This window comes from Cygnus olor, chromosome 17, assembly GCF_009769625.2.
Source record: "Cygnus olor isolate bCygOlo1 chromosome 17, bCygOlo1.pri.v2, whole genome shotgun sequence".
Classification (NCBI taxonomy): Eukaryota; Metazoa; Chordata; class Aves; order Anseriformes; family Anatidae; genus Cygnus; species Cygnus olor.
The window spans coordinates 4,704,731-4,722,666 of NC_049185.1; the positions used below are offsets into that span (position 1 = coordinate 4,704,731).

At 42.1% G+C, this 17,936-nt stretch overlaps 1 protein-coding gene across 1 annotated transcript; it reads left to right on the plus strand.

The window, feature by feature from the left end:
• Nucleotides 1-6,218: 6,218 nt before the first annotated feature.
• On the plus strand, nt 6,219-16,342 carry YWHAH (tyrosine 3-monooxygenase/tryptophan 5-monooxygenase activation protein eta). Its single transcript, XM_040576836.1, has 2 exons — nt 6,219-6,721; nt 14,911-16,342. Exons 1-2 carry the CDS (start codon nt 6,635-6,637, stop codon nt 15,565-15,567), a joined length of 744 nt encoding a protein of 247 aa, XP_040432770.1. The 5' UTR covers nt 6,219-6,634; the 3' UTR covers nt 15,568-16,342.
• Nucleotides 16,343-17,936: the final 1,594 nt, after the last annotated feature.

A 17,936-nucleotide genomic window follows, 5' to 3' on the forward strand; every position in this document is an offset into this window, starting at 1 on the left:
AGCCCCTGTGAGCAGCCCTCACACGGCATCCTGACAGACTTTTGTGTGAGGTGCCGCATAAGGTACTTTGTTTCTCCCCGCTAATGACAGGGCATGTCACTGCCGTTATTATGACTGAGCTAGTCAATCGTATATTAGAATACATGCGGATGAAAGCCTGTGTTTTACGCTTCCCTGCTGTTGAAGATTGATATATTCAAGTACAGGAGCGATGCTCTCATGAACTGCTTTCAGTTGCTTTCAAATACGTAGTGCTGTTGTCTGTCAGGAAGATGATGCAGATTAGATGAATATTTCTCCACCTGTACAGAAACTTTAGATGCCTGTCTCAATTTAATAATTTGTTTTCTAAAGAAACGGCCCATGCTAGGGAATGCAGGTATTTTGGGTTTGGAGATAACTGACCTTTGTTCTACTGCCTTAACAATACCACTGTCCTTAGGCCTTTTAAGTTTTTAAATAGTTCAAGAATACAGGTGTTTTGACTGTAATTTTAAAGAGGTGTCACTCCAGCACCATTCCTAAGGAGTGCTAGAACAAGTGTCCTCACCAAACTTAACTCTGAGCCAGGCTTTGCAGCTGAAGCAGAATAACAGCTTTTTCTCATACTTCATTTAATGAGTTTCATTTCCAGATTTGGCACAGTTGCTCTCTTGAGGACAACTGAATTTTCTAGGTCATTTCCCAGATGAAATAACTTATTATTTCTTTGTAAACTTATATTAGATGAATCAAAGTTTGATAAGTGAAATCCAGCAAATTAAAAGCATTTCTTTAAGAGATGTAAAGCCACGTGGATGAAGTACAGTGTATTCTAGCCCACCAGCATCTTTGCCACATACCACCTGGGTACAGAATCGGCACAGAACACTTGAGGAGTTAGTTGCATTTGGATGAGAATTTGCCAGGTGTACCTGCAGGTGATCTCACAGAATCTGACCAACCAGAGTTACAGGTAGCTGAGCAGAGTTCAGAGGTAGGCTGCTGCTTCCTCACCTGTCAGCAAGCACAGGCTGGATGTATAGCCATGTGGCAAAGGAATCTCTGCTGAGCACTGGTGCCACTTAGCATCTGGCCTCCTCTGCCTGTGGGGCTGGGTGGAGTTGGTCCTTTGAGGGACAGTGGGGTTCTTCACATTGTATTTACACCGTGCCATCATTTGAATTGTTTGGTTTGCGTGTTACCTTGTTCTTATTTCCTAGTTGTGATCTGCATCCCCATCATGATCCGGATTGCCTATTCTGCCATATGTAACAAGCTCTGGATGTGTTTGTTGTTTTTCTGTGGAGCTGTAATTAGAAGTACTCTGAGCATGTGACTGACCTTCCCTGAACTGAGTGTGCTGTACCTGCTGTTGTCATTCCTCCTCCTCCTCAACATAGCATGCCCTAGCAAAGAAAGGAGCTTGTCCTAGATAGAAATAACAAAGATATTTTTAATTTCAAAATTCATAAAAGGGCCCAAAGAACAGTGCTCGCATGTGCTAATTGGTCACAGAAAGGGGATGGAGATCTGGGAGCATTTTCAGAAGTTCTGTTAATCAGCTGCCTCAGAGGTGAGGACACCGTCCCAGCGGGCAGCTTTCCTCTTGGCACTTTGGTGGATGGGCCCAAAGCCTGGTGAGGTCAGACTGAGCTGATGCTTGTCAGCAGTTCTGAGCTACAAATGTGGTATAGAAGTGGCAGCACAAAGGACCTGCGTGGCAGCTGCCTGTGAATGACTTCTCTGAACTAATCCACTACAGCACTAATGAGGATTAATGACATGAGCAGCAGATTTCCCCGCTCTCGTCCCCCTTGACAGCCCCTGCCTGCTCTCGGGGTTACTGAATGGGCTCATCCGAGGCCCACAAATGTCAGGAGAGCGAACTTCAAGGCCAGTAATTTCAGGAAGTCTCTTCTGGACGCCTGGCTCAACTTGCTTAGGGCCTCGTTTTCAGAGGAAGTGAGCACTTATGCAGAGGCTCAAGTAGGGCACCTAGAGTAAGAGGCCACTTTTGCAAATGTTGGCAAAGGCATTATGTTTTATCTCTGCACTCCGTTAGTCTTATCCCCAAAGTCTTTCGTGTTATGTTCTGCAGTGAAAGGTCATTGTTTCAGATCAATCATTTTCAGTAGGATTTAATCCATTTTTATGTCAAGATAATCCACTTAGGTAAAGTTTGAAGAAGAGTAAAAATTCATTTGTTGAGAAAGATCTGGGCTTATTTTTGAAATGTGTTTGCTGATGCTGAATCTGAATTGTGTATGATGAGGTGTCTTGGGGGTGGTTCCAAAAGTGATGGGCATCTGAATTCTGATCTTATCTCTAGGTTGCAAATGATCAGCACCTCTGAAAAGCCCAGGGATTTAGCAGAATTTTTATTTATTTATTTATTTTTGACTTTCAGCATTTATTTAGTATAGGTGCCTTTTATCTTTCAAGTGTAGGGCCTTTTTTCAGTATGGTGCTGTGGTGAAGGCTTCTGATAAGCAGGCTTTTTCATGTTTCCCTGTTTATGCTTGTAAATTCTGCTTACTTCCCTTTACATAAAGGACAAAAATACATTCTTGTATCTGCATAGGACTGGCAAAAACTGTAGTCTGAAGCAGCTCATGAAGAGTTAAAGCTGCTTTCAGTTAGCTCCTGTGTTCTTGCCACTTACAGAAACCCCCACAACTGAGCATGCTTCAGCCTCCTGTGCATATCCCTGAATCATTCTGGCAAGTAAAAACACTGCCATAATCTTTTATTCAGACATAGTGCTCATTCTTCACTGGACTCTGAAATGAGCAAATGCTTGGAAATAGCACATTTTGCCAGAGAGTTCTGAGGATTTATCAACTCATGTCTGCACAGGGTTTTGAACATGCAAAAGGCTACTGAGTGTGAATGCTGACTGATATTAAAGACACTACCAAAAAATAGGTTTGGGTTAACCTCTCCCTTGAGGGCATGAGAGTTTCAGAGCTTTTGTACAAATTGTTGCTCTTTTGTTTTAGGGCTCTCCTGTTGGTGAATAGATGTACAATATATCACAATTCACAACGTGAACCCCATTGCTTCTGAGCAGCACTAAGGTGGTGTAATCTTTCTCTCTTCACTCTAGCTTTTACCTTTGAGTTATGAGGTAGGTTCTGTGAGAATGATTGAAGATTAATATGAAATTGAAATATGACAAGTAGTAGAATATTTTTACACACACTGTGACAGCCTAGAGGGTTCTGTTGCTTGTTAAACTGTGGTGTATGGTTTGGCCAGAAATATATAATTGAAATTATAGTCTCTTGTGGTTTGGGAAAGAATCATCACACTTCAGCTACACCCACTCCTATCTTTTGCTCTGATCTTGTCATTGGTTACAACACCTTCCCTCCCTGATGTGCACTTATCTCACTTCATTGCGGGGATGTGCTGCCAGGCTTCTAACAATAAAAAATATGGATAGTCCTGAGCCTGTGAAACAATCTGTCCTTACAGCACTATTTGAACATCGTGCCCCCATGTAAGTGCCAGTCCCACCATTTCCAAGATCAGATGCCCACAGATTCTCCATCTTTGTCTACCGTCCCCATCTCTACTGCTTTTACTGTGCTGGGGAAGCCGGTTAAACTCCCACTTCAGTGGAGTTGCCTCTGCTCTCTCAGTTTTTCAGTGTCTTGTCCCCAAGGCTGTATCATTTAGCAGTTCCCTAAATAAAACATTCCCATGCTGCAGAAGAAGAGAGGGGAGATGACTTGCTGCAGGAACGAGGTGGATGTTAGTGGCAGGGACGTCACAGTACCACTGCTTTAGTTCCGTGTGTCTCGGGAAGAGTGCATTCAAAAGGCGTGTGCTCCCCCCTGCTACTGAGCAATCGAAGAGGGAGGCTTTGGGCAGCGGTGTAGGGCCGGGAAGGCTCTGGTACGCTGTCTGGTTGTTCCCCCATCACGTTTCCTTTTCATCAGTGTGCCCTGTAGCTCAGTCCCCTCAGCTAAGCATCAGCCCTGGGAGACTCCCTCTGAGACTGCTTTGCTGTCCCTGGTGCCCCTGCGCGGAGCCGTGCAGTGAACTGGAACGGCATTTCAGCAGGGAGCTATTTGCGGAACGTCGGTGCTGCCCAATAATCAGATATGCCTGTGGAGCGGAGCCACTGCCTTAGGTCATGGTGCAATTTGCAGTGCCATAAGTTTCTCCATCTACAAATTGTTGCAGGGTGTGGTCACCGTGCCAACAGCTCTAAATCCTGCCTCCTGGGAGCAGTATTCCTGAGCTCAGCTGGGATCGCGGGGCTCTGCAACACCATGCCTGATGCCTGGCATTTGAGCTTAGCAGGGGAGACAGAGCTGGGCAGTGTTCGGCGCTACATTCAGCACTCCAGTAAAAGGACTGCTGACATTTCAATTTCTATTTATTTTTTTGTAACCCAGTTTACAAATACCGCAGCAGAAATAAAATAGCAGAATTAAAGCTCTTTGCCTGAGCTCTAATTTGTTTGCATTTGTACCTTTGCAGCAGTGGCTCCCAGGATCTACAGCTGAAGATCAGAACACTAGACGCTGTCCACACAGGAGAATATAGGTACTCTCCCCCAGACCTTGTATGTCTGAAATGCAATCTCGTCACTTTCTTTAGGTTAAGGTCAAGCTCTAGGGATGCTACGTACAAGGTTGCCTTATTTTAGCAGGTTTCCTTGCAAGTGTTGGATTTAGACATGTATCCGATTTTACAGCAATGATGTTACAAATCACCTTGTGGATTCAATATTAAGAGGTTTTGAGATGCTTTAGGCTCAGAAATAGCCATTATACAGATGCTTCACTTCAAAAAAAGAATGTTCTTGTGCATGTGTGGATATATTCACATATGTTTGGTGGATTAATGCACATTCTTTGGTTCAGTGGGTGAATAACTGGTTTTAAAAATACTTGTGATGTTTCCCTTGGGAATCTGAAACTGCTGCACCAGACTCGATTTCGTAGACCCTACAAATTTTCAGAGCTGTTGGAACACTTTGTGGGCTGACTAATCTCTGCTGAGGAGTTACTCTGAACTGCAGAGTTTCCAAATTGGAGAACTGAACAGGGGATTTTAGATTGGCCCATCTCTTACTATTCTTGCATGTTTCATGTTAAAATCTGTATTTTAACTTTGAATCATTCCTTTTCAAGAACCTGCTCCTGCTTTCTTTAGATAAAAGACCTTTATACTTTGGTAAATTCAATGTTTTGCATTCAAATTAAAAGTGTTGTATCCATTCTGATAATGAATTGGGTTGATATGTGGGATCCATTCAGTTAAGGTTTTATATGTCTCTGCCTTCTCTTAGAAAAAGTAAGAATAAAATTAAGTTAGGAAAAAGGCACCATTCAGCTTGCATCTGTGTATGTACCACCGTGTACTTCATGGTACTGCAGGAGCTGTTTCCTTGTTCTGGCAATCGGCTTATAATCCCCTACATGTGCCTTTCATCTTCATACTTTACTACATATAGCTAACACTTGTTTTTATCAATATTTATCAATCTCCTTAAAAATTAGCAACAGGATTTCTTTGAAACATTCCTCCGGTCCCTTTTAAAACCCAACTGCAGCATTTATCTTAAATGACAGTGACACTCGACTGGCTCAAGCTGCCCAAAGCACGGGCAGAGTTAGGGCTGCCCCTGGCGCTACTCCGCTGCATTAGCACCGAGGCTAAGCGGAGAGCAGCAGCGGCGGTAGCGGGACCAGGCTCGGTCCCCTGCCCCTGCACCCGTGGGGCTGACAGCAGCGAGCCCAAACGGGCGTGGGTGCTGCAGCCCAGGGGCTCTGTGCGGCGGGGGCGGCCGGCAGGGTCCCGGCAGGGCCAGTGCTGCAGCACGCCCGATGCAGCCCACGGCCCGAGCGGGGCGGGCACCGGCCAAACACACGCTAAAACCCCGCACCCGGCCCCGCCGCGCAGCAGCAGGGCGGGACGCGCCCGCTCCCTGCAGCCAGCCCTCGCGCGCTCACGGCGCGCGCCGCCGCCTTCCCGCCGCTGGGCTGGGCTGGGCGCGCGCTCGCTCCTGCTCCTGCCCCCCTCCCCACCGCGGCGCGCGCGCGCTGCGGGTGGCAACCCCGCGCCGGCGCCGCAGTGCCCGCGCCCAGCGCCCACCTCCACCTTTGCAGCAGTAAAATGCAGCACTCGCAGCGCGCATGCGCCCTCCTCCCCAGCGCCCCTCCCTAGCCGGCGCCCCGGGGTAGCTATTTATAGCAAGTGACGTCACCTAGAAATAGAACGCGGGGGAGTCGGCGCCCCCCTCCCCTCCCCTGCAGTCCCCCTCGGCTCCGCCCCCTCGTTGCCTTCCCAGCGCGCAGGCGCAGGCGGCGGCAGCAGCAGCGGCAGCGCGAGGCGCCGAGGCGGGCGGAGCGGGGCAGCTCACACGCCGCTGCCTGTGAGGGGACGCGGCGAGCGCGAGGCGCCGACCCGCCGCGGCTGAGGCGAAGCCCAACAGTCGCAGAGAGAGGGACAGAGAGAGCGGGCGGCTGGGCGTGAGGCGGCGGCTCCGCTTCGGTCCCCTCCGCGCTCTCGCCCCCGCTCGCCCCCAGGAGCGCGTTTCGAGGCGCGGCTCGCAGCTTCCCCCCCCCCCCCGCCCCGTCTCTCTCCTTCTGAGGGGTGCAGAGTGCCCAGCCCGGCAGCCACCACGGAAGCGGCCATGGGGGACCGAGAGCAGCTGCTGCAGCGAGCCCGCCTGGCCGAGCAGGCGGAGCGCTACGACGATATGGCTTCGGCCATGAAGTCGGTGAGTGGGGCTGGGCCGGGCCGGCGGTGCGCGGGGAGGGTGCGGAAGGGAGGCCGGGCTGCCCCGAGGCGGGGTCGGGGCCCGGGCGGCACCTGGGGCCGCCTCTGCCATTTTCTTCCTCCCTCATTTCCTCCGCTCCCTCGCGGCCCCCCCCCCTTGCGGTCCCAGCCCCGGGGGTGGGGCCGTGCCCCTGCCTTCTTCTGCAGTTCTCCCGCCGAGCCGCGGGAGCACAGGGCGAGGCCTCGGGGGCGCTGCCCCACATGGGGACCCCCTTGCCGCCACCCCACCCCACCCCACACCCCCGGCTTGTGGGGACCAGGGCAGGGGGAGACGAGTCTGACCTTGGGGTGCGCCTCCCCTTCCAGGGCAGTCCGGGCCACGCCAGCGGTTGGGGGCGCTGGGCGGGGGTGCCAGGGAGAGCCGCGCCCGGCAAGGGGAGCCCCTTCCTTTTCTAGACGCTTCGGCGATAAAAGGCATGAAACACAGGCCTCGGCCGCAAACGTGAGTGCTCCGATTCGGAGATGGTATAGTGGCTGCATCCGGGTATAAAGGCTGTTCGGGGCACGGTTTCATAAGCTTTAACGTTGCCTTCTTGCCTCTCATTTGTAGGGTAACGTTCTCAGTGCATTCCTTACACAGTTGAATACTGACACGTGTTTAAACAGTAAGCTGCAGTTGCAACTCAGTTCCTTTCAAAACCAAGCAATGAAAATTACTTGTACTGACCTGTCTGTACTAGTACCCAATAAAATCGGAGAATGAACAAACTTATTATGTCTAGTTCCTTCTTTTTTGGAAAAAAAAAAAAAAAACATAAAACATAAATCTGAATGTTACAGGTAATGTTAATGCTGGTAAACGTTTTGTATTATCTTTGCTGTATCTGTTTATAACAGGTTTAGTCTTGTTAATCTCTTTTTTGTGAACACTAGAAGGCCCCAAGAGGATTCAGATTTCCCTTGAGAGTAGTGCTGTTTAAAGACATCAGAGGGTTTTGGTTTGAAAGAGCAGCTTCAAATCGAGTTCACATTAAATGAATTGATTCTTGTGACAAAAATATTCTTTTTCAGGGACTGGGATGTATGTCACATTCCTTAAATGAGGGCAGGAAAGAGACATCTATTTTGTTGCTCTTGTATTTTATTTTGTTAATGTTCAAGTAACTTTCCCCTACAGTGGCATAATAAATATTAGGATCAATCTAGATCTGAAGCAGTAATAAACCTTGAGTATCTCAGTATTAGATGTACTAGACGTTAAAATGAATGGTATTTAATGCTACTACTAGAATTTCTGATATGTGTAATGTTGTAACAGCTTCATTCATCTCAAGAACGTTTTCCATTGCTGTTTCTAAAGGATGCAACCAAAAAGTCATTAAAATATGCTGCTGGTCTACAAGACACAATTTCTAGGTGTAGACAGTGGCTTTTCATTTTTCCAAGTATTGCTGAACTATAGTGTATGTATGGCTCTCTGAACACGTGAAGCAAAAAGAATGTTTGCCACGCTTCCAGAAATGCATAAATAAAAATAACTAGCGTGTATGTCTAGTTGTTTTCTTAAACTGACTTAACTACTGTTCAGTTTTCATTCATTTTGTGTCATAGTATTCTCTTCTGTAATGCTGCTTTTGCTCTTTAAGAAATTGTATAATGATGAGCTTCCATAATTGGGAACTTGTTAGTGCTTTGTAGGTGAGCTGAGCCTTAAGCATTTATGGTACATTACATTATAGACACTTAAATACAAAAAACAAAGCTGCATTAGAAAGGTGAGTTCCTCCTATGAAGCTGTTCATGTAATGTGGTGTGCTAATAATGTAGCATCGATTGGTTGCTTGGCTTTCACAGGTGTTAACTCTTAAGATGGTAGTTTCCAGAATGCTCTTTTAAGATTGAGCAGATTTTATAGGCGTGAGCTTAAGCACCTATGAAACAAATATGATATGGGTTCTGTTCCCACACAGCTAATGTTTCCTTCAATTTTAATGACTGTAAATAAGTATTTGGAGAACTTTTTCTCTAAATAGAGGAATATTCAAATAATCTTGCAATCCAGTGATGTTAAGCTTCTTTCAACAGGAAATTAGTGTTCTAAGTTGGATATCTATTCTTAGTTCAATATATTTTGATTTGATTTAAAAAAATCTCTGCATATAACACATGATTTTTTTTAAAGGTCCTGTATGAAAATAACGTGTTTCCAGTATAACAGAAATGAAAGTGGTTAGTTTTGGTTCAAGGTACTTATCACCACACTTCTACAGTCCACAATATAGCCAGCAGCCTTATAGTTGCTCCTAAAACGTAAAGTGACAAAAACTATTTTAACAAAAGCATATATGCGCTGTCTTTGAGACTGCCACTGAAGAAGTATGACAAAACTGTCATTTCAGCTGTTGCTATAAAGCTGGAGAAACACTTATTCTTCAGTCCTATCAGTTCACTATTCTGTAGAAAAGGTAGATGATGTAGCAGTTGTAGCTTAAGTAAGGAAATCACTGCTCAATAATACATTTTTCATTGCTATTGAATTTTCTTTTCCTTAGAAGGGTTCCAGTACTTATAATGTGTAGAGAGTGAAGTGTTCACTTAAATAGCTGTTACAAAGTAATGGGTTTAATTAACTCTTTTTTTCAGCCAGAATTGTTTTAATAGCAAATACATGCATGTGTAAATGTGCTGCTGCGAAATGGCATTTGTCCAAGGGCAGTGGCAGTCCCATTGCATTAAATACTGCTTTAGGATTCCAACTATTTGAAATAACCCTGCATGGTAGGTAAAAATTTGCTTCCAAACATAATAGGAAAAAAACAAGCTTTTGGCATAGAGTATTAAAGGTTTTTGCTTGTAGGAACAAAGGCTTTAAGACACTGAGAATACTGCATTGAATCCTTATGGGTTTAGATCATTCCAGAAATGCAGTTGAAATGTTGGTTGTAAATACTAAATAGTTGAACAGTTATGCTCTATTAACTCTTAATATTTCAGTCAGTATTAATTCCCATATGTAGTGCTTGGAAGGTTCATTAATCTATACTGCTTTTCTAGTATAGGTATGTAGCAGGTGTAGACATTTATACTTCAATTGAAAATGGAGATGGATCTCAGGTGAGATAAGTAATTTTAAAATCAGTCATATGAAATAAATTTATTTCACCCTGAGAAGTATTGAGTCTATGTATAATCTAGAGCTTCTAAAGCCTAATTGCATGAGGTTCTAGTTTACTTTGTAGGCTTTATCTATGTATGTGAAGGGACTTAAGTTTGAGGTGTTCCAAATTTTTAATACTGTATCACCAGCTTCTTCATATTAGTGTCTGGTTTTGGGTTGATGAAATAAGTGTGTAGGATGAGTGAGATGCCTTTAATATAAACAATATCCTCCCCTGCTTTGAGATGACTTCCTTACTGTGGTTTTATACAGTAAATGTAGCTATAGAGCCTCCAGTGCTTGGTATAAAACACTGAAGCTATGCGATGCAAGAAATTGTTCTGGTTTAAACTTAGGTGTGAAAGGTGTGCTTGTGTAAGAAAAGTATGGGGCAACACCTAAGTTGTTACTACTTAGAAGTCATGCTACACAGAGGTTTTTCTATTAAGTGCTATTGTTTTTTCTAACAACCATTACAGAAAGCCTAGGTCTAAAAAGTAAAACTACATTGCTGGAGCCAAAGATCTTTTCTATTAAGGAAAGGTTATAGGTACAATGGAGGACAGGAAAAAAAAATCCTTCACCATTCTAAGCTTTTCTTTACATTCCAACATGTAAAGGCAAAAATGTCTGGTTTTATTTAATTTCATAATGTATCTGAAATTGATAGAACAGTTGATAGATCCCTAAAGGTCAAATAATTTTCTTTGAGATTAGTTTCTTATAATATAACCACTATATGAGGAAGGCAGATGTGTTTTTTAAGTAGATGTAGAATACCAACATTTTCAACTAGGATAGGGAATAGTTTGCCATTTCTCTTTCAGAAATCACCTTTGGCATGAGATGGAAATGGCTCAGGACTAATGAAATAAAAATGAGGGAGGTGAGGTGGAAATGACACTGACATCCTGAGGCATGTTGAAAGGTGACACTGGAAAGGAATGAGTTTCACTCCGAGCATTGGCAACTTCTGCCCCGGGAAGAATCACTAGTGAGCAGCTACTCATCTGTTGTGCCACGTTCCTGCACTCTACGTTAGGTGCTGTTCGCTTTGGAAATGGTTATCAGTTTTTAGATTGTTAACACGATCTGCTCAGAAATGGTATGGTATTGATATCTGAACTGTACCTTACCTGAGAAATTAATTTGCTTTGTGCTTCGAGACTTGTGGCAGTGCTCTGTGTAGTCTTCTGATTATGTTATGTTGCATCTGTTACAGCTGTGGCTGATGCTCACAAATGAGAAGTATTGTCTGTCTAAAAGCTTCATTTTTGTATTACAGTATTTAATTCCTTTGATAAAGTGCTAAAACCTCACTTCAAAAACTTTTAAAGCAGATTAAATATGAATGTCCATTTTTATTTCTAACTGGAAGTGTGGAAATTCTGAAGAAACAAAGGAAGACTAATCTGCTTTCAAACCTTTCTCAGTTAACTTTGAGTGGTGATCCTCAGTGTATTGACTTTTTTGAAGCTAATTGTATTTTGTGCTAGGGTTGAGTAGTTTTGTTGTGGAAGACTGATGCTTTGCCATCTGACTGTTGGCTTGCATTTGGGAAGGCAGTATATTTGACAACGGGATGTGTAGTTGTTGAAAGTTTCTGCTCTGTTCTCCAAAACTTTAGTTAAGTCAGTTTCTTAATTTGTCACTAATTGTTTAGAAAACATTTTTGAAAGTCTTTGTTGGAAGACCAGAATCTTCTAGCGTTTTTTCTCCCTAGTTTTATGTATTCTAAAAAGACAGTACTTATTACCAAAAAAACCACAATTGTTTAGACGTAGGCTTGAACTGATGTTTTTTGCTGATTCTCCAAGACCCCTGAGTAACTTTTGATACATATTAAAGCTATTAAGCATCTCCTAAGCATGTTGAATCAGCTTCTGTTATTTTTTCCTTTTTTATTTAAGGAATGTTTTCAAGGTGAGTTTATGGCCATCTTGAATATTAAACCCTACAGTCTAGGGGTAATCTGAAATAGTCTCTTAAATTATTAAAAGTCTATTAAGAATCTTTTCTCTTAGATACTTTCATATTCTAAGTAGTTAGCATTTTTTCTACATATGAACAACTGCTTTGTAGTTAGTCGTGAGGGATGGTTTATTTCTTGTTTGTAACTGTTCTACATGAATGTATCTTGAGTATTCCCTGCTATTTCTTAATCTTGCTATGTCAGGTTAAGTTTTGTTAGTTGGGTGCTTACAGAGAGTTTTAGCAACCTTTCTTAGTGCAAGCTAAACCTCAGCTGGCCAGTTGAAAGTTAACATGTATGCAGTTTCTGAAAGTTAAAATGACTGTAGACCCACTTCTAATACTGAAGGTTGAATAAAAACCAACCAAGATTACCAAAGATTATGCTAGACTTCACAAGTTTCTCCCTCCATTAATGTGCAATTTAAGAGTTTGAACATAAGAAATTCCTGCAAATACGCTGTTTATCAACACCTGCGTTGAACTTGAGTAGTGGTTAAGGAAGGGAAGCTGGGAGGGCTTTAAGGTGTAGGTTATTTGCAAATGTTGCATCTCCTGTGCAAGTGGGCTTTATGAATTGGCATTTTCAGGGTGGGTGTTGTGATGCATTTTCTGCATTTGAAAATGAGTAACACCTGCAGAGAGAGAATGGACTAGAAAAATCTGGAATACTCTTTCAAGGCTAGTGGTACTGCTGTAAGATTGTATTGTGTCTCTTGTGACAAATGAGATGAAATTTTGAAAATTGACAACTTACATCCCCGTAAGTAAATACACCAGCTGAATGGAATAGTAAAAATTCAGATTTTAGTAATCCATTTTTTTCAGTGGCTCACAGGGTATTTGTTAGAAACTGTAAAATACCATTTTGGTGTCTTGACTACACAGAAGATAACTATTTTTAAAGGGTTAAAAGATTCCCTTAAGGAGGTATAAGAAATAAATAAGGGTTAGGGTGACTGTATATCTCAGATAACTGAGTTAGTAGATAAACACTAGCCTTTAGGAGGGTCCCTAATCTGAAGCAGAGGGAAAGGGATTGAATATGAAGGTAGTAGCACCTAGCTGAGGGTAAGAAACAGGTGATAAATGGAGGATGAGGTGAAAAATTGTGATGATGATGCATCAGATAAAGAATTAGGGTAGCTGTGGTCGAAGTCTTTCAGATTTCATTTCTATCACATGGAGTCTGGGTTAAAAGGGCAAGAGGTGGCACATCTCTTACTATTGCACCACCAAGACTCAAGTTAGTTTTGTGCATCCATAGTTATTTTTGTCTTGTATAGTTTTTCATACTCAACATATGGGTAACATAGTATGTTATCTTTACAGTACTTAAAAAGTACTAGAAAAATGCTTGATATGTAAATGAAGACAGGTGGGGAAAAAAGTTTAATTGTTAAAGGGTGTTTGAAGTTTTAACAAAGCATCATTGATTCCTTTAAATTAGCCATTATCAGAGAACTTGCAGTTCTTTCAAGCGCAGACCTTTCAAGGGAAGCTCTCCAGTAGTGCAGGAAAGACCAAGTGATCAAAGACCAAGAATCAAGTGATAATCTGTGGTGGTTTTTATTCTACTTCTGTAAAAGGAAATGCTGTTCTAATAGACTGTAGGGAATAAAAATCTCTTAGTTGAGCCTTGACATCTAGGAGGAGTTGATATCTTTACTAGAGAAGGTAATACAGGTGGATCATAGTGGAGATTGTGCCTAGGGGAATGTTGAGTGGAAGCTATGAAGAAGCTTGTGACAACTACATTAGAGTTGATTCCTGTGCATTTTACCCTTTGTAGACGATCTGTCATTATATTAGGCCAGGCAGAGCAGTGTCTTGTGGGAATTCAGGCCCCTTGAGCTGTTGGGAAGAGGCATTTTGGAGACAACTAAATTTAAAAGTAAGCTCTCTTACGGAAACAGATAATTCATAGAATCATAGAAACATAGAGTGGTTTGGGTTTGAAGGGACCTTAAAGATCATCTAATTCTACCCCCCCTGCAATGGGCAGGGATACCTTCCACTAGAAGGTGTATAAATAATATAAACTATTTCTTTAGACTAGAAAAGATGTGTTCGCTGGATGGTACACTGGTTACACCAAAGGTCTCAAAATAGTGTAAATATTTGTGACAGTTGTTTGCAGTGTACAAGTATTTGCAGATGTTCTGATGTGTCGTGTAAATATGCACATTTTTTGAAAGTAGTTAATGATTTTAGCAGTGTGATCAGCGTCGAGCTTACTTTCACATGGAAGTATGTATCCTTAGAATTCTAGTGACTTCTTTCAATGCAGCTAAAGCAGTATTCTTAAAGTAGTGGAGCTGTGTTTTTCAATCTAATTCCTCAGTTTAATTTCATGTTTCTAAATGTGCAAAAATTGAACAACTTGAAGTGACTAAGTTTGAAAGGCATTTTTCCCTAATCATCAGAGTGAAAAAGGCCTAAATGCAGTATTAAATTTCTTCCATGTCTATCCCAGAAATTTGTCAGCACCCATCAGTCTACAGAAATCCAGATAATTTTTGCATTACATTATATAATTGCTCACTAAGTGAAAGATAGTATGAAACACTAATTCCATTTGTACTATGCAGAGCTTAATCATAATGACTTCAGCGCTTCCATCTCTGCTGTAGAATGAAAGCAACCAGCAGGGGAAAAGAAATGCAAGAACTGCATCAGTTTCCAGTGTCTGTGCTGTGTTCCAGATTCGTAAAACTGGTATTCTAGGTACATTTAAATTCATTGTTAAATAATGTAGTCTGCATAATTATAGCAAAGACTTACTGAGAACCGAGCCCTCCTGCAAATGCTTCTCTGTTATACACCAGTCTGACTCACTCTCATTCAGTGAATATGCTTTGTAATGGGTTTTAAATACCAGTTCTATTACAGCAGAACTGTTGGGGGTATTCGTTACGTCTTGACTGCAAAACCAGTTTTAAATTTTCAAAGTTACAAACTGTCTCCTGTCTAGAAGGAATTTTGAATCTTGTACTACATGATGCAAGCTTCCATGCTCTTTAGACAAACCCTTTAAATTTGATCTTTGTCTGTGTTTTCAGGTAACTGAGCTGAATGAGCCTCTCTCAAATGAGGACAGAAACCTGCTGTCTGTAGCCTACAAGAATGTAGTTGGAGCTAGACGATCTTCCTGGCGTGTGATCAGCAGCATAGAGCAGAAGACTATGGCGGATGGAAATGAGAAGAAGCTGGAGAAGGTCAAGGCCTATAGGGAGAAGATAGAAAAGGAGCTTGAGACGGTCTGCAATGATGTTTTGGCTCTCCTCGATAAGTACTTGATCAAGAACTGCAATGACTTCCAGTATGAGAGCAAGGTCTTTTATCTGAAAATGAAAGGAGATTATTACCGCTACTTGGCAGAAGTTGCTGCTGGAGAGAAGAAGAACAGTGTCGTGGAAGCCTCAGAAGCTGCCTATAAAGAGGCCTTTGAAATCAGCAAAGAGCACATGCAGCCCACTCACCCAATTAGGCTTGGGCTGGCACTCAATTTCTCGGTGTTCTACTATGAAATCCAGAATGCCCCTGAGCAAGCCTGCCTTTTAGCCAAACAAGCCTTTGATGATGCCATAGCAGAGCTGGACACACTAAATGAGGATTCCTACAAGGACTCCACTCTCATCATGCAGTTACTTCGAGATAACCTCACTCTGTGGACGAGTGACCAGCAAGATGAAGAAGCAGGAGAGGGCAATAATTAAAAAGCTTTCCTCTGATCTGTCTTTCATCCACTTCACAATCCCCGTCATCACCAATATTACCTTGCCACAGTCACACTAAATATCTAGTGCTAAGCATATCTGTATTGTACAGCTGTTCAGATCTGCTGTCCACTTTATCAAGAAGCAGTTTCAGATGAGTCTTCGTGGGCATTGATGGATCGATTGGTTTATTGGCCCTATTTATCTTAGGTGCACTTAAACAGTGCAGAAAGATGCGTATTAAATGAGGCATTTTTAGTTTGCCTGTTGATTAGAACATAAGGGGAAGAGTAATGGAAAGCGGTTGAGGATGATTAGATTCCAGTTAAATTTTTTGCCATTTGAAATGAGCTGACAGTTCTGTTAAGCAGTACATTTTGTGCATGCAAAGTCAATTAGCCACCTCAATTTTTTTTCCAGTCAATGAAAGCAGTTAAGCTGATGTGAAATGACAGCCCTGTTCATCAGTTTACAATAAACTGTTTGAAATGTGAGGTTTCAGTAGCAATTTTTTTTGCCTCTAACTTATGTGCACAGTTTCTTTTAATGGAGTGCATCTACCTAAGAGTTTTGATACTTGTAACCTTTTGCAGTTGTTTTGAAGAATCATGAATTTATTTTTTTGTAAATTCTGGCTGTTTAGTTGTCTGTGTATTCTGACAACACTGTCATTATTAGCCCATGTTAAGATGGATGACTGAGATGCCGGACTTCTAAATTAAATGTTTTGGAAATAAATGAATAAAATAAAATGCTGCTTCGGGGTTATTATCTCTACATAAGCTGTCCTGTCTTTTGTTCAGAGTAAAGATTGAGTTACTTACCATATCATTGATGTGTCAAAGCATGTTTAATCAAAAGTGTAATGAGAAGTTGCCTCATATGCTAAAAACAAATGAACAAACAACAGTATGCTAAAATGAAAAAACACAACACAGCAAACTAAAATGATACTGCTCACCTGTGTTAAAAATGAAGTTTCCAGAGCTATGTTTTAGTTAATTTGCTTGGTAGAGCAGTTGTAATGCAATTCTACTGAGGAGCTAAAAAGTAGTAAGCAATAGTAATTGTTACACAGGTGCAGAGACTTGTATTATTTACTTCTGTCCACACTAAACCTTTTTTCTGAAGTACTAACCAAAAATCACCTTTACACATTTAAGTCCCAGTTACAATACAGTATTTATTTTTAAAGAATGTCTCTCTGTTGTAGCTAACTTAAATCTAGTCCTCAAACTTACTTTGTTTTTTTTTTAAAAATACTTAGGAATAGTGAGCATTTCCTTATTGAATGTCCTGAGATAAAACTCACAAAATGGTGTAGAGTTTGTCAGTGAACTGTCAAATGCAGGTAACTTACTACAAAGTGCTCCTAGCAAAGGAGAATTTGGTGAGCAGAAGATTATCTTAAGTTTGTAGATTAACTTCCTCTGAAACATGAAGGTTAAAATTCCTAATGAGGAACAGCTGGCAGGTTGTTTTCCTGCAAATGGGTGGCATGTGTTTGTGCTGGACTGCATGCTGACTCATATGATTACTCAAGCTGCCATCTCAGTATATTGGGAGAGATCGAAGTGATGATCAAGTTCTGTTGAGGGTGATGAACTTAAAGGCAGGTGAGTGAAAGTATTGGGTGTGTTCGGGTAAGTGTGCACAGGGTAACAGACACAAAAGTTGTACTGGTTTCATTAAATATGTGATCTGCATATTAGCTTTATAGCAGTGGATGCTTCCCTAAGGGCAAGGTGAATTCTTCAGCTAAGGAAGTTCTTTAAACTTAAATGTCTTATTACTGAGTGCTCTGTGGCATAAAAACCATTTCTGTCTTTGTTAAGAATTCATAAACCAAGTGTTGACAGTCATGGTTGCTCTGCATAAGTTAATGACCACGAGTTTTAGGAAGTCTTCTGAGTTAAAATTCTTTCACCTGCTTCTGCCACCAGCAGTATAGCAATATGTTAGTTTTTCAGTAGGAGAGCAGATACTTCTCCCATGTTCTGCAGTTGTCTGTTAATGATCCAGTGTCACAAAGGGCATTTTCCTGTCAGTGTTTTTTGCTGAGTCAGTGGGCCCATTTTCTATAGTGTAAGAACAAGAAATGCTCTGATGCAGTCCATATTGTTACCATTTCAGCAATTTTAATTTTCTGGGCCATGGAATTACTGTATGCTTTTCTGTAATCCTTATCATAGCAATGATCTGGATGAAAACAAGACAGATGACTAGGGCATATTGATTATTGCAATATTCCTCAGTGAGCCGTGGGATTCAGATATTTTCCAATTGGTTATTTGTCTTAGGTGACCCCCAACTCATGTCTATTGTGTTTCAATCTCTAAAATCAAACCCTAGGCTGCACCCATCTCTGT